This window comes from Talaromyces rugulosus, chromosome V, assembly GCF_013368755.1.
Source record: "Talaromyces rugulosus chromosome V, complete sequence".
NCBI lineage: Eukaryota > Fungi > Ascomycota > Eurotiomycetes > Eurotiales > Trichocomaceae > Talaromyces > Talaromyces rugulosus.
The window spans coordinates 3686376-3702213 of NC_049565.1; the positions used below are offsets into that span (position 1 = coordinate 3686376).

General features: G+C 47.2%; 5 protein-coding genes across 5 annotated transcripts; 3 read left to right on the forward strand and 2 right to left on the reverse strand.

Annotated features, from left to right (window-relative positions):
• Positions 1–68: 68 nt before the first annotated feature.
• On the forward strand, positions 69–866 carry TRUGW13939_09776 (uncharacterized protein; the record flags this gene model as incomplete). The annotated part of the gene is made up of 3 exons (XM_035492896.1): positions 69–155; positions 216–430; positions 488–866. 3 exons carry the CDS (start codon positions 69–71, stop codon positions 864–866), a joined length of 681 nt encoding a protein of 226 aa, XP_035348789.1.
• A 421-nt stretch (positions 867–1287) lies between these two features.
• Positions 1288–2678, forward strand: TRUGW13939_09777 (uncharacterized protein; the record flags this gene model as incomplete). Its single annotated transcript, XM_035492897.1, has 5 exons — positions 1288–1320; positions 1375–1429; positions 1496–1570; positions 1639–2542; positions 2600–2678. 5 exons carry the CDS (start codon positions 1288–1290, stop codon positions 2676–2678), a joined length of 1146 nt encoding a protein of 381 aa, XP_035348790.1.
• A 3389-nt stretch (positions 2679–6067) lies between these two features.
• On the reverse strand, positions 6068–6983 carry TRUGW13939_09778 (uncharacterized protein; the record flags this gene model as incomplete). The annotated part of the gene is made up of 2 exons (XM_035492898.1): positions 6068–6890; positions 6961–6983. The coding sequence occupies 2 exons, from the start codon at positions 6981–6983 to the stop codon at positions 6068–6070; spliced, it is 846 nt and encodes a 281-aa protein (XP_035348791.1).
• Positions 6984–7347: 364 nt separating this feature from the next.
• On the forward strand, positions 7348–8103 carry TRUGW13939_09779 (uncharacterized protein; the record flags this gene model as incomplete). The annotated part of the gene is made up of 2 exons (XM_035492899.1): positions 7348–7417; positions 7478–8103. 2 exons carry the CDS (start codon positions 7348–7350, stop codon positions 8101–8103), a joined length of 696 nt encoding a protein of 231 aa, XP_035348792.1.
• Positions 8104–8693: 590 nt separating this feature from the next.
• TRUGW13939_09780 (uncharacterized protein) lies at positions 8694–15764 on the reverse strand (the record flags this gene model as incomplete). The annotated part of the gene is made up of 5 exons (XM_035492900.1): positions 8694–9334; positions 9387–12738; positions 13577–13702; positions 13760–14979; positions 15032–15764. 5 exons carry the CDS (start codon positions 15762–15764, stop codon positions 8694–8696), a joined length of 6072 nt encoding a protein of 2023 aa, XP_035348793.1.
• Positions 15765–15838: the final 74 nt, after the last annotated feature.

The following is a 15838-nucleotide window of genomic DNA, read 5'->3' on the forward strand; positions in this document are numbered from 1 at the left end:
TTTTACCAGTCTTTGCAAATAAACTATACTCCCAATAGAATTGCTCGCATTTCACCGACACTTTCACAATGGCATACAAATGCCCGTTCTGCGGTTATATTGATAGTCTAGTCTCGTTCAGTGCGCAACTTGAAGGGGATGTACTGTGCCGTCAGGTCAGAAAGAGTTCTTCTACTTGAAACCCATAACTACATCCAAAACTGACAGGCTCCTAGTGTTGTCTATCAACATCGAATGCGCTGCTTAGAGCGCAGGAGGACCTCGTAAATCAGTTTACTACCTACACCATCAGTCACAGTGACCTGCAGAAACCGGCAGTAGTGAAACCGGCAGTCAAGCATATACCGTTTGCCTCTTCTGCTGCACACAGCATCTACATACCGCCATACAGACCACCGCCCCAGGCAAACACAACCAGCGTAGTCGGCCGGTAGGTTTAAATTCCAGTTTTTAGACCATGCCTGGCTAAGATTTTTTGGGTTTATAGAGAGGCTGAAATGCATGTGAATGGAAATAGCTCCCACCAAGGATTCTCTCCTGATGCATTCCCTGGTAGTCAGATGGACTGCTTGCCAGAAAGTGAACTGAAAACCGGTGTGGATATTCCCACCACGGCTGTCCCAGTTGGCTCGCCCGAGCCTTCGCATGAAAACGACCTGGTTGAGCCGTACATGGTCCTCGGCTACGAGGAAGAGCAGAGCTGGAAATCACAGGATACTCAACCAAGCAAGACCGCGCCTGACCCAGCCTACTCGCCATACAACGACCCAGTGTTCAATCAGCAGCAGTGGTGGGAGCATGGGGGAAGCGGCAAGCTTGATTATCCATATCGAGCGCCAGAGGACAGCATGATGGCGCTGTCATAGCCATAAACGGTGCATTCCGGGTCGTTTCAAGGGGCAAGGATCAAAGATCGGAAAAGCAGATGCGATCAAGGCGTGTGTTTATATTTGTTTATATTCTCTGTCGCGGAAACATAAAACCATGGGTTGGCATCCAGGAATAATAATGATAACACTATTTTTATTTGCAAGATCCGATAGTCGTCGGTTAAGGAGGCGAGCTCCGAGATGCGGAGAATTCGCAGTCGGCTTCCCGCCGGCGATTGGGTGCCGGAGGGTGGCATTAAGCACGTAGCGGGCGTTTGTCGCAGCAAAGGTACATCGGGGCGGATCCCGCGGCCGCTTTCGTTACTACTACATCGCCCTTTTTGTCTCTTTCTCTCTAAAAACCCTTCACCATCTGTTACTTCTCTTCGATACTCGTCTCTCGAAGCAAATCGCAAAGATGATGTCTCTCAGGTCCGCGCAGCCCGCTCAGGTATGCTGTTCCCCCTCTCCTGCGCTCAATTAAAAGCTAAAATCCCGCGTCTAGGCGCTTTTGCGCGCTGCCTCTTCCACTGGTCCTCGCTCCTACGTGGCAGCACGGTGTATGTCTCTGTCCAATTCATTCCATATAGCGCTTGTCGCCATACTAACTGTCGTGCGAAATGCAGCCATGGCCACCGTCCAGTCCGACATCTTCAAGCCCACCAAGTACGGTGGAAAGTATACGGTTACTTTGATCCCAGGTATGGCGGGGATACTCAACCACACACACCTCAATTGCAGCCAAAACTGACTCTCCATTGTCCCCTAGGTGACGGTATCGGTGCTGAGGTTGCCGAGTCAGTCAAGACCATCTTCAAGGCGGAAAACGTCCCTATCGAATGGGAGCAGGTCGACGTGACCGGTGTGGACACTGGAAGCAAACACTCCGAGGAGCTTTTCAGAGAATCAATCGCATCCCTGCGACGCAACAAGCTCGGTCTCAAGGGTATCCTGCACACTCCCGTTGAGCGCTCGGGACACCAGTCTTTCAACGTCGCGTTGCGCCAGGAACTCGACATCTACGCGTCCGTTGTGCTCATTAAGAACATCCCTGGTTACCAGACCCGCCATGAGAATGTTGACCTTTGCATCATCCGTGAAAACACCGAGGGTGAATACTCTGGCCTTGAACACCAGTCCGTCCAGGGCGTCGTCGAATCCTTGAAGATCATCACTCGCGCCAAGTCGGAACGCATTGCCAAGTTCGCCTTTGGCTTTGCCCTGGCCAACAACCGCAAGAAGGTTACCTGTATCCACAAGGCAAACATCATGAAGCTTGCCGACGGTCTGTTCCGCAACACATTCAAAAAGGTCGCTGAAAACTACCCGACATTGGAGACGAACGATATGATTGTCGACAACGCCTCCATGCAGGCCGTCTCTCGCCCACAGCAGTTTGACGTCATGGTCATGCCCAACTTGTACGGTGGTATTCTCTCCAACATTGGCGCTGCTCTCGTTGGCGGCCCTGGTATTGTCCCCGGTTGCAACATGGGCCGTGATGTCGCCGTCTTCGAGCCCGGATGCCGTCACGTCGGTCTTGACATCAAGGGCAAGGACCAGGCAAACCCCACCGCTTTGATTCTGTCGGGCTCGATGCTCCTCCGCCATCTTGGCCTCGACGAGCACGCTAACCGCATCTCCAAGGCTGTCTACGATGTTATTGGTGAAGGGTGAGTACAATCTAATCAAGAGAAAAGTGCAGTTTTTTGTTCTAACTTATTATATAGTAAAATAAGGACCCGTGATATGGGCGGCCTGGCTACGACTCATGAATTCACGCGCGCTGTGTTGGACAAGATGGAGTAATTCTAAAACAACCTCTGTGTGGCCACCCTCAAAAAAAATTCTCTTGGTACCTCTGCTGGTCGTCCAGCTCCTTGTACACTTGTACACTTGTATAGTTTAAAGATTCATTTAGATTTGGTCGATTTGTTGGAGAATTTACTTTTCATTTTCATTCATGATATCAATAGAAATATGAAGGATAATAGCTTACGGCATGTCAGGACCAAGGAAACTGCTAACAGGTCAAGATCGGTGGCAGACATTTTAGTTTGGTGGGATGGATTTTACAGTGCCACTATGCGCTGTGATACTCGTTGGTTAAAGGTTCTGTGTAGCTAGTAAGAAATTTCTTTGTGGTGACTCGACAATCCATTCATATCTATATCAGCCAAGCCGGTTCGAACCGTTTGGATTGGACATATAGCTGATGTAATGTTAGTCATTATATAATTATATTAAATATTTGTATAACTAGTGAATATATCATTTAAATGATCTACCAATATATCAATTCATACACCGCCATTATGGGTATGGTCACCGCCCGGCTAATTGAATCAATATGACTACTGAATTGAGCATCATTTTTATTGTGCAAGAAATAGTACTGTCTTGTGTAGCCCGGGCAATCTATCGATAAATGCCTATACTGCACTGCCTACCGCTACAGTCACCATCTAGTTAACTGGATCAAAGACTGTGACACTATTGCTATCATGTATAATACATATAATTGTCACAAGAATCAATAACGCTCAGCTAATCGATGGAAGCAGCGGACGCTATTTATATAAGCAAACAAATCGCCTATTTGGGACACCCTCAGAAAAAGATACGCTTGCGAGTAATAGGCTTATTACGAGCGAAAAAGCGTTACTGTTATGGGATAGCAGATGACAGCAGCAAGAAGACTCTACTTTACAGCGAAATCTATTATTAGAAGAATGCTTTAAAGCAATAATTAAGATTACAGCATCTTAGGACTAGACATATAACCTGTATAACAAATATAGCAGGATGCTAAGTTATAGGAGCGCTGTAGTTAATAGGACATAGCAATCAGAGCACAATATTAGCAAAAGCTATAATTGCTATATTCAGGAATAACTATATAAAGACACTCATTTACCAACATATATTTAGTTGAATCGTGTTTTATCTTTTTACCAAATTAGATCCATACTTTATCCAGTTTATCAACTGATTATCCTAAACTGGCATCTTATACTCAAGATACAGTCCCAACCCTAGTTTACCCACATCTTATCTATTCATTCGGTAGAATCCTACCAACAAACACCTTTCTGGTAAAGAACGGTTGATACGTTTTGACAATAATGTGCTCAAAACGGGCGGGCTGTATTCACTGTATATAATGTACAGTCTGAAAGGGTTGTACTGAATTAGTAACCTCTATTAGTCATATTATTAACTAGTCTTTTGTAAGTGCAGAGAAATGTATCTTAAACTTATACAATTTGTTTGACTGCTTCAGCAACTTGTGGTCACATGGAAGTGAACAAAGAAAACAGCTTTTAGACTGAGCCATATGTTATTTCCGTAATTAACCTTCAAAAATCCTTCTTTAAGAGATTCAATTGGTCAAGTTGTCAATTCACTAATCCCCTGTTTGGCCACCATTTGTCAATAAGAAGATAATACTTTGTCTTAAAAATTTCCTTTCTCATTACCTTTATTATGGGATTTAATATTTCTTTAAGAACTTCATAGGCCTTACCTTCGGTCTACAAATTAGATATATTTACATAAAGAGACAGAAACCTTTCCGGAAGAAATGTATTAAAAATATTCTGGAAATGAATATATAAACTTCACATTGATCGACCCTTATATCCTTCCCAACCACAGATCACCACAGCGCAGCGACATCGAGAACGGACACGACCACCGAAACCATAGCAAAAACATAGCAAAAACCAGCACTTCAAAAGTCAATATGGATCTCGTGATAGGGTCACGCTTTATATAGTCCCGGTCTGCTATGCCTGATGAAATCCGGACTACCGCCGGAGAACTTGAACATATCGAGAATAATTCTAGAATAACTCTCTACGCGGATGATCTTAATACAGCCAATGATACCCAATACAAAGTTCGTGAGTATCTTTTAAGCAGCTTCCACGAGGTAGAAATGCTGCTGAAAGAGAGGCGGCTATATTGCGAAGAGAACAATTTGATAGTAACCCTAGGTGAATACCCACCTGCAAATTCAAGGATCCCACTCACTCCGGGTCGCGGGATTTCCCATTTCCCAATTTTCCAACAGCGGATCAATTACGGGATTATATGTATGAGTTTATGTTGGACTTACAACATGAGATATGGCAGCGTCAATCCATCACAGCCAACAAAGCAGCGACCAGATTTGATCTTCCAATGGATTCTCGTAAGAGGATACTGAACGTATTCAGGTATTTACATCATCACCGGGTGTTGGCGAGATTGGAGACTTTCATTGCACGTAGTAAAGAAGAAGCGGTGATCTAGGGAGGCCCTCAAATGGGAGGTGATCAAGTGGGAGACGATCATATCAGTTAGTAGGCTGTTTGAACCATTCTTTCTAACTAGATGATACAAATATTGAAACCACTATTTATGACATCGGGGCTAAGTAATGCAAGTAATATTTTATAACCAGATTATCCAAGTTGTTCTTTATAATTGAGAGGTATAAGCACTATTGCTATTTATCATTATAATATTAAATTTATATTATAACTATATTATACTAACCGCTTAGTTTACTAAACCTCTATACTAAACCTTATTCATTTAATCTAGTTGTTGGTTTATATCTATTAATATTAAGTATAAAATCTATATATTTATAATTATTGTATAATCGTGGCCGCTTTTATAGCTCAATCTAGGGAGATATATGTAGGAGGTGTCTTTGGTGATGTGTAGATTGATTCGGTACTAGGTGGCAGAGATAATGTTGGTGATGATGCTGTTTTGCGTGTTGATTTCTTGATATACATATATATATGTTTACTGATTTTCGTTATTGTGGGTTAATTAATATGTATAGGCTTCATATAAAATTAGCTCCTGCTAAGAGGTACAGGTTGTATGGTATATGTTAGACTTGAATAGTATCTACTCTGGTTTGACACTGCCATAGCGTTGTCCGCTGCTGGCCGAAGTCTGTAGTATAGTGGTAGTCGCTTCCCAAGTTCTGGAATCTGGGATGTTTTCAAGGCTCTGTTTAGATAAGGCTCTGTCCTGACCTTGCTAGGGCCTAGCCATAAGAGTTTGTTCATTGGCAGCCCAAGCGTCTAAAGCTGTATAGCTGTGGTCGAGACGTAGCTTTCGGTGATCGCTCTGGGGTTCCCAAATTTTTGAGGGAAGTAGGTCTTCGTTTTTAATAACAGGCTACTGTTACCTTCTCAAAAAGCCACGCGTCTTTTCCTTCCAGTGTATTTGGAGTTTTGCTTGACGATTTTGCCCTTTCTCTCCATCTGCTCCTTTTTCCTCATAATCCATGCCCTGCTCCCTTTCTTGTCTTGTGAGGAGCCGGAGTGACCAGCAGCGTTTTCTCGCCTTCGCGAGTCGACAATATCAACGCCATCCATTCCCCCAACGACACCGGTGATGTCTCCATTTAGACCCCCACCACCAACAGTTAGCACAAGATATGTTTTGCCATTCTTAGTACCTGGATCGTCTTCGAGAATACCAGCACCGAATCCAGCTCTGACAGCTGCCCCGCTAATCATGCTGCGCTGGGCGTCGTTCTTTGGGTAAAACTGACAGACTGCGCGGCCTCCCTTACGGAGACTTGCGTACAGACCCTCGAAAAACCGGCGCAGTCTGCCATCGGGGCTTACGTCGCTTGTCTCTGCGTTGCAAAGCCACTGGATGGCACTAATACTGATTGCCGCGTCAAAGGTACCCGGTCGGAACGGTACGCCCTGGCCGATATCAGCGAGGAACAGGTCCCCCTCGACCTCCCGCTGTAGAGCAATGTCCAGCATGCTGGGCGATATGTCCATGCCAATCCATGTATGTGGGCCGCCCTCTTCAGGAGGTACGCTGGAAAGAATCTCGCCCGAAAGACCGGACCCGCAGCCCAGATCGAGAATGAGTGAAGGTGTGTTCAAGTCGAGAAGTTCCAGGGCTCTGTGGGTCATGTCGGCCTGGATATTGCGGATTCGAGAAGATGTTGTGTATTTTCGTGATTCATTGTCATTATAGAACAGATCGGGAGGCCTACGATTCGATTTGGTCTTGTTAGCCTATCCCACTAAATTCGAGGAGAGATAGAGATAGAGGGGCTCACAAGATGTCTTCTGGACGCGACATGGTGGTCTAAAGAGGGTATTATATTGGATATTTGCTGGCCGTCAAATCCGAGTCGTTCTGCAGCGTAGCAGGATTAAAGTGCTGGTGAGTGTGTGGAGTTGACTATCGATAAAATAATTTTGTGTACGAGTCTTGTACGGCGTATTAAACACTAAGCCTATTACGGTTAGACTATGATGTGCATTGCGGGCGGCGGATTCATGCCTGAGGCACCAATGACATGATGATTGGCCACGGTGTTCTACGTCAGCCATAAACCTCGAGATCTCTTGACGTCTTCCTTTATGACATCTATTCGAACCAGATCATTTTGATATTCCCCCCTCAGTTTCTGGGCCGTCGGAACTTTCAACCTTGACTCAGGATGTGGATCCTCCCATTGATTGGTTATTTGGGTGTGATTTTGGGGTTTGCTTTCCTAACACTAGCTATCGGTACGCCCTCAATCCCAAGCTTGAAGTGGACAGTTACTAATAATATGCGATTATGTATAGCATCGGGACTCTACTATCTATCGGAAATAGTTGAAGAACACACCGTGATCGCCCGCCGAATATTAACGAGACTTATATATGGCATCATCATAGTGCAGGTTCTCCTCTGGTTGTTCGACAGCTTCCCATTCACACTGTCGCTTCTCAGCGCCGTATCGCACCTCGTCTACGCGAGCAACCTCCGCCGCTTCCCCATTGTCAAGCTATCCGACCCCTTATTCATCACCTCCTGCATTCTTGTATGCATCAACCACTGGGTCTGGTTCCGCTACTTTTCGCGACCTACTCCACCGGCGCAGGGCGCCAGCGCATGGCGCCGTCCTTACACGCCTGATTACGACAACATGCCTACTTTTACCGAGGTCGCTTCGTATTTCGGCTTGTGTGTCTGGTTGGTCCCGTTTGCGTTGTTTGTGAGCTTGAGTGCCGGCGATAATGTTCTGCCGACGATGGGCTCAGAGTACGCCACGGGCGGCGGCCAAGATGCTCTTTCTTCTGCGTCAGTCAAGGGCAAGAGTAAGAATATCGGGTTGGCAAAGGCTCTGGTGGACAATATTCGGGACTGGGCTTCGGAGACGGGCGAGCTCATGGGATTTTACCAGGGAGAGCGAACACGCGGGTTCTGATGACGAAATGATATCTTCGAACAGTTTGTTGTTTCTTTCGGTTTTTATATACTCCATACGTCATATAGCACTATGTTGAACGAATCTTACGAACATGGACAGCCCATGTCCCATGGTGACACACTCGTAGATTGTAGGCATGTTTAAGTATTCAAGTACAACTAATTGATGAAAGGAAACATATAAGATTGATACTAAATGCTAAAGCAGATGAGAAAAGAAAAAAAATGACACCTCTCGGAGTCTAGAACAAGGGTATAGTTAACAGTATATCCAAACGAAGAGAAGAAGAAATCATTGCTTCCAAAAAAAAAAAAAAAAAACATGAGCCTGCTCAATGACGGTCACGGGATAAATAATAGCTTGCAAATAGCCAAAATAAACATCAGTCATGTCCCTCGTACTTGTTTGTCACTTTAGACAAAGTGACCTTCCCCCTCCCTCGTTTGTCAAACATTATAATTAATCCTATGACACTGTCCAAACAGCGCATAGAAATAGGCTATCAGTAAAAGCCTGACTGATGAGTGACTAGTAGTTTGAGTTAGTAAATGCTCTGCTCCTAGCCATGTTGATCCAGATTACTCACATTATTCATCACCATACTGAGATATAGAGCTTTTGCGCTGCTGACTCATGTCCATAAACAACATGGAACTCTCTCTCCGCTGTGCTTTAGCAGCCCTTGAATTTTCGTTGGGGTCCAACATCCGAGTCGTGCGAGGCGGATTGTCCTGCTGGCGAGGACGCGGTTTGTCGTAAGATTGAATAGGAACAAACCCGGTGTCGTAATTTGCTTTTATAGAATCGTGCGATACGGGAGCATCGGCGTCGTCAGGCATGAAAAATGACGTCTGGTTATAGGCCGGTGTTGGTGCCGGGGCTTGGTTGTAGCCAGCTGTTGTTGGAAAGACTTGATGCCGAGGCGAACGCACATCCTCTGGGAGGATCGGTGGATTAAATTGCAGTCCTGCTGTCTTGATGTGATCTGCTAAATCCCCAAAGATGCTGTCATATTCCGTAAGGAACAAAGAGAAGACAGGCGCAGGCATGTTCAAGGTTGGTGCAAAAACTATGCCAACGTTCCGCAATGTCATCTTGTTGACATCAGCGTTATCGACAATTTGGATAAGAAACTGAGACAAAGCGCTTATGAGTGCTAAATTTGGCTTGGGAAGCATATGCACCAGCACATTGAGCGCCGCGATCTTTTGCTCCTTGTCTTCCAGTTCTACACACAAAATATAAGTATTATGCAATGAAAATGAGTAGGGAGTACTGACCTGGTACACGTCTGAAATCATACTGGAGCTCAAGAGTCAAGACCGTTGTAGGCAGTTCGCGTAGATACTGCTTGAAAAGAGATGCAACTGCATGTACATCGTAGTAGGTCTCGTCGGTTAAAAAGTCCACATCTCCCTCGGTATTGAAACGCTCTTTAAGCGCCTTGATCACGACATTCGAACCACTCAAACGAAATATACCTTCTTCTGATGCCGCACCCTTGGCTTGCAGGTATTCAATGCACCGATATGCTACAGCTGGGAGGTCGGTGTCCTGCACATTCCTGGGTGGGCATGATAGTACTGCCTCTGCCAGAGGCATTCCAAAGACCGGCCGGACTATGTCCCTTCTGTCAGACGGTGAACCGCTATTTTGAGAAGCAGCGGCCTCCGCTGCTGCTATATCCGACGCCGAGCGTGCTCGGAACCCCCAAATGCTTCGCTTCTTCTCCTTTGTCGAAGTTGCTGGTTTGTTGCCCCATGCGCCAACATCCTGAATAACGGCACCGTTTGTTGGGCCGGATATAACCTTGGGGCCTGGAGCCCCCAAAAACTGGTTTTCTGCATTGGCACTATCGCCCAACGCCGGTGATGTCTTCGCGCCATCTTTTTCGTATGTAGTCCCAAACACTGGGGGGTCGGCAGCGACAGCATCATCAAAACTAAAACTTTGAAGGCTTTCTAGCGGCCTGGGATCTGGACTATCAGATCCTTTGACACTGTCTTTCCTGTTGTTGTTTTGCAAATTTTGAGTTTTGGGGTTAGTGACTGATGGGTTTTTGACGATTTTCTGCGGCTGTTTTACAGGTGGTGTGCTGGGAGCTTTCTCTTCATCTGATGACAGGTCATCCACATACTGGAGGAGCGCATCAACCCACAAGTCTCTGTCATCATCACTTTCAGCACATAGCACATGCCGGACGAGAGCCGAGGAGTCCTTCTTCTTTGGTTCTAGAATGAGGAATGCATGCCGGTAATGGTTGTCAGAGTCATCTTCGCCGCGTGAAGGAGATTGGTTCTGGCCGCCTTGTGATTGCTTTCCAATCTGGGCATTGTGAAGTTTGATAGTGCCGAGATGAGCGCCACTAGGTGATTCAAAATATTTGAATTCTGGCCCATGCAATACAAAGTACCGAGACTTCCAGCCACCGAAATTCTTGCCTCGTTTGGTAAGATAACCCTCCTTCCTAAGCTTTCCATTAGGGCCGCGGACGAGCTCCGGCGTTCCCTTTCCATTCGCTCTAAGGAGATTGGTCTCGTCATCACGTGGTTCAATCGCATCTGAACTCAGGAACCGACAGATCACCAATGCAGCCGATTCTGTCATTGGTGTGTCTAAAAGGGTTTCAAAGTATTGATTCAAAGCATCTCTTCTTGCATCAACCTTGGCCGGAGAGTGTCCACTGAATATCGATCGATCCGGCAGTCTTCCTGTAAATTCGCATCCCTGTCGAACTTGGTAGTCAATTTGAGGCAAAGCCTGAATGGCCTTTTCCACGCGCCACAATTCCGATCTACTGGAGCGCGAGTAAATACTGAGGATAAAGACCTGTTCTTCATCTGAAGGCCTACCTCCCATGTAGCTGGTTCTAGACGGTCGAAGCCGAGAAGACGCAACCCTGACTTCAATGGATGGTAGTGCGTTTGGAGGTAGAAGCAGCCCGGGGTAGTCATCGGAAACAAGCCCTTGGTATATGCTCCGATTTAAACTGTAGGGCGAGCCTCGGCCGTCACTTCTAACCGTGCTATCGATGGAAGGTAACGAGCGTGGGTTCCCATCAAATTGGTGAGGAGGTTTCTGTGTTGGCATTTTGGTTGCCCGAGGTGATTGGGGAAGACCTGTCACAACAGCTCTCGGCGACATAGGGGGCGAAACAATAACCGCGGAGCCATCTCTGGGCTGCCTGGGGAGTGGAGACCCAAGAGGGCGGTCTCCCGGTCTAGGGCTCAAGGGTAGACCTGGAGTTGAAATAGGCATGCCCGCTCTGTCATGGTCCGAAATATTCGAGTTGATGATGGCTGCCAGAGAGTCTGTTCCCGCAAATTGCCCATTGCCATTGTAAGGACCCGAAGGAGCAATGATCCTCGGGCTAGAAGGAATGCCTTTTGGTGTTGTCGGGAATGATGTCGGTTCAACAACGGTAGCCTTTTGTTTAGTCGACCTGCTGCGAGTCTCTTGCTCACGGACAACCGCGGCTTCACGGTCTTCGTCGTCCTCCTCTCTCGTCCTGCGCCGCCCGCGATCAGAGTCATCGTAGTCCGAGCCAGAGTCTAATGGTGGTGCGTTCGGGTCTATCGGGGAACTTCGACGATGGATTTGGTTGAGATTTAACGGGGCTGGAGGGGGTTTGCGATTTGGCGGCGGTAATTTCGGTAACTCAGCAGTAGGCGCAGTCATCGGATTGGCTTGCGCAGGGTTATTTCTTGAGCGTTCGGTAAGTAGTTGGTTGGCCTGGACCGGGATGTTTGCAGAAACCAGCGACTTTGGATCTTCGCGTGGGCGATACGGCGAGTAAGTAGACGGGGCGAGGTTCTTGTCTGAGAGCGGCGAACCTGAAGACGTTGACTTTGGGTTCTGTTCAAGGGGAGGGCTGTCTTTTAGAGGTAGAGACTCTATGGCTTTGTTGACTGCCAACGGGGGTGGTTGACTCTGTAGCTCCTTTAGACGTTTCCGGTAATTTTCCCTGTCCTTGACAGCGCGCTCAAGGTCCTTGTTCAAACCAAGGACAAGCGCCCTTTGCTTCTCAAGAAGTCTCCATAGTTGCTCATTCCGTGCGACAGCGTGGTGCCTTTCCTTGAGAAGATGTAGAATCACCGCTTCCGCAGAGCCAGCTGTAGTGATGAGATTGGTGATATCGGCAGACGTCAAAGAGTTCGAATCGAGAGCAGACTTTTGAGAATGCGAGACCGAAGAAATGGACGAAATAGCGGAATCGATCGACGAGGTCCGGGGTAGGTTGCGCACACCAGCCTTGTTGAGGACGCTAGGAGGAGACTGTGTTGGCGAATCTGACGGCGAGGCATTCGATGCAGTCGCATCGATGGATTCCGCCGCCATCCTGTGGCGCCCTCCGTTGGTGTTGGCTTCGTTCATCCTGACACCATGCTCAGCCTCGCATCTACTACTGTATTGGCCGAAACGAAGCTGATCCCTGAAGGGGTTGGCGGATTCCGAGAAGAAAGATTCAAAGACCCAAGAGCAAAACAAGCTCTTGTGGGCTGCGCGTTTTCGACAGCAGGTAGAATACTGAAGACGAGTTGAAGTGGCAGGGGGAACTGGGATGCCGGTAGATGGCAGGGCCAGGCTCCCGCAGTAATATCGCAAGGTCGCAAGGTGGGCAGCGATTCGTTCCTAGGGCGATTCAAATGTCGAACATTAAAGGTTTGATTGTGAGCTGGCGATCCCCGTTGCTACCAGGATTGCAGTTGTGGGGGGTTAGTCGGAGTCAGAGAGGGGGGAGAGGCAGACGCAGGAATAAGGGGTCAGCGATTTCTGCTGGTGGAGCTTGCGATGCACCAGCGAGGATCGACGTGCGGGCAAGCACCAACTCCGCAACACGCAAAAAAAAGGAAGGCTTGTGCTGAGGGAATGATATTAATATTAATTACAGATTATATATGGCGTGGTTAGACTGGAGTATTAATTAATACGTAGAATCCGTTCATAGCAGTTTTAAACATGATGTAAGGGGAGCATATACTTAATTGGCTCTCTCTATAACTAACTAGCTGCTACCGGTTTGATACACACAGCAAATGCCTCAGGAGCTAGGTTGGCTGGCCAAACCTCATTAAAGCTTGAACGACTTTGGATTATTATGGAAGCACATAGTGAAATGAACAATTAACATGCGCTAAAAAATGATGCTGTGTAATTTTTATCAAAGGAGATGTTCTATCCAACCCAACGCCGTACGGCGGAAATGCCAATCATTATAAAGTAATAAGTACACTGTCAGATAGTTGCAAAAAGTGGTCGTTGCTGCGTCAAAAAATTGGGCCATTCGTCGCCCAAGACTCGGTGAAAATAAAATGTAATGCCGCCGCAAATTTCTATTTGTACAAGGTTATATAACCACCCGGTGAGTGCTTTTGTGTTCTCCAGCCCCGAGCTCCAGCGTGAAGAATAGCAGAAAAGACGCCTGTCGAATCCGGTGAAACGCCCGAACTCCTAGATCAATATATTAAACAATGTTTCCGGCCATCCCCAGGAAAATCGCCTGGGCAGCAAGCTGTAATGACCAGAAGCCGACTTTCTTGAACCGTCGTTTGCGTGCTTGGTCGTCCATTACATCGCGAGCGAATGCGTCATACGTCTGGTAAATAGTCAGTTTTGGGGCTTGATACTGTTAGCAATGGAGTGGGTTGCCTACCGCTGCAGAAAGGTCATCCATCAAGCCGCTGTCAAACACGGTCCAGCTTCCGTCGAAGTCATCAAGTCTTTTGATAAGCCGGCAATGCACCGGAATAAAAGTGCGTCGAGAATTAATGTATGCAACTATCGGGCGAATGAGAGCATTGTTTATATATGAAAGATCCCGGTTGAACAAGGGAACAACCGCGCGTACGTTTGTTAGATGAATGCGTAGATCGGTGACAAGAAATCTCTTGTCGTTTTCATCGGTGGTTAAAGAAAGCCCTAGATGAGGTGGGTGACTCTGTTCCACTTCTGAAGGGTAACGATGTGAAGTCACTGTGGCCTCAACACGGTCGTAAAAGTCTGAAACCACCTTTGCTAGACCGTCGTTGCTGTCCGCGGGTAGCATTATATCAGCGACTATGTCGACCCCTCCCTCATGTATCCAGGAAAATGGGCCCTCAACCCCGCGGTTCAAATGGTCAATATTCAGACCGTCGATCCGAATCCGGCTCTGCTTTTTCCAAGGACTGCTTCCAGCACCGTCTTCTCCGTAGTCATTCAGCTGAGTCCCGGTGAAATTATGCGTCTGACGCGGATGGATTGTGAACAGTGAGTTGTCGTAAGAGCCGGATATCATGTTTGCGGATAGAAAATCGTAAAACAGCCACTGTTTCCTGAGCTGAGGGAGGTCACAGGAAAATATACTGACTGAGAAGGGTCGAAAGTTGTTGGGTTGATAGATCGTCACGAGGAGATCCTCCATTTTGAAGGAGTCGATCTCAAAATCCCCTGGGTTGTGTTCATGCCGGTAAGACTTTGGATCAGGATCTGTATCTTCCCAATGGACATGTGTGCGATCAACGACGCCCCTGATGCCTCTCACTTCCACATCTCGCAGGGGCCCTTTGCCATTGAACCACTTTGTGAAGGAAAGGGTCACGTTGACTGTGTCGATTGAAACATCGAATTGGGTGTAGTTTGTATCTTCCTCTTGAACGTCCGTCTCCGAATCCTTGGTGTCACTCAAAGCGGCGGCGGCAGCGGCTGCAGCAGCGGCTGTTCTTGAAGATCCTTTGCTCACGTGGCCTTCACCATGTCCGGGCCTACGAGAGACGAATACGTTCTTGAAGGTAATCACTCCGTTCTTCCATTTAGGCACAATGGCAGACTCAAAGACAACCTTGACCCCTGAAGATTTGGTGAGATAGTTTCCAACCCAACGAGCCAAGGTTTCTAAATCCAAGTTAGTCATGTCGAACCACTTATATTAATGGCATTTCCTTACCTTGTGCAAAAACTGTGTTGATGGCAAATATCAGCAGAGAGAAGAAAGTTGTTGTTCCGAGGATGATCCAGAGCATATGCCCCAAAATTACCCATGAAAAGAGAGTGCCTATCTCGTCCAAGTTGAATGGGCGCACGCTCCGAATCGAGAACCATTTGAATCTAACCCGTAACCTGGACCAAAACCCAGTGGCTGCCGCTAACAGCTCCTCCTTTGTAGGCCGGTGAAAGTGTGGTAAACGTTCGCGAAGGTTTTTGTTTAATAACGTGTGCTCTTTGCTTTCTGTCTTGAGTTGTTCTTTCGGTGCGTCCGTGCCCTTCGGTCTATTATTCTCAGGAGATTCGCCTGAATTGTTGTCATGTTGTGTGTGTATCGTCCGCCTCCAAAGCTGCCGGGCCAATGTTTCTAATGTCCTTTGCTTGCTGGAATAGTGCAAGCTCCTTGCGCAAACATTGTTCCCGTTTGATACCGCGCACGTCGTCGTCCCGGTTTCGGCGACTGAGTTGGCCGTCAAGACCAGTAAACTGCCAGAGGCGAGTTTCGAGTTGATGCGCCGCTGCTCTCGAGGTCGAGACCTGCCATAGTACTGTCGCCGAGAAAAACTTTGGGCCACGGGAATCGGCCTTAGCAAACTCAAGGGGGATATATATGACTGTGTCCGCAAGCCCCGGGAGAAGATTGGACCTGCCGATTGTCCAAAGACGCCCAGCTTCTGTCCAATATTGAGAGACATCCTCTTTCTCCTTACATTCTGAAAAGGGACAGCATTCGAGAAGCAAAGCAAAAGTAGGCAAGCGAAATAGCTGG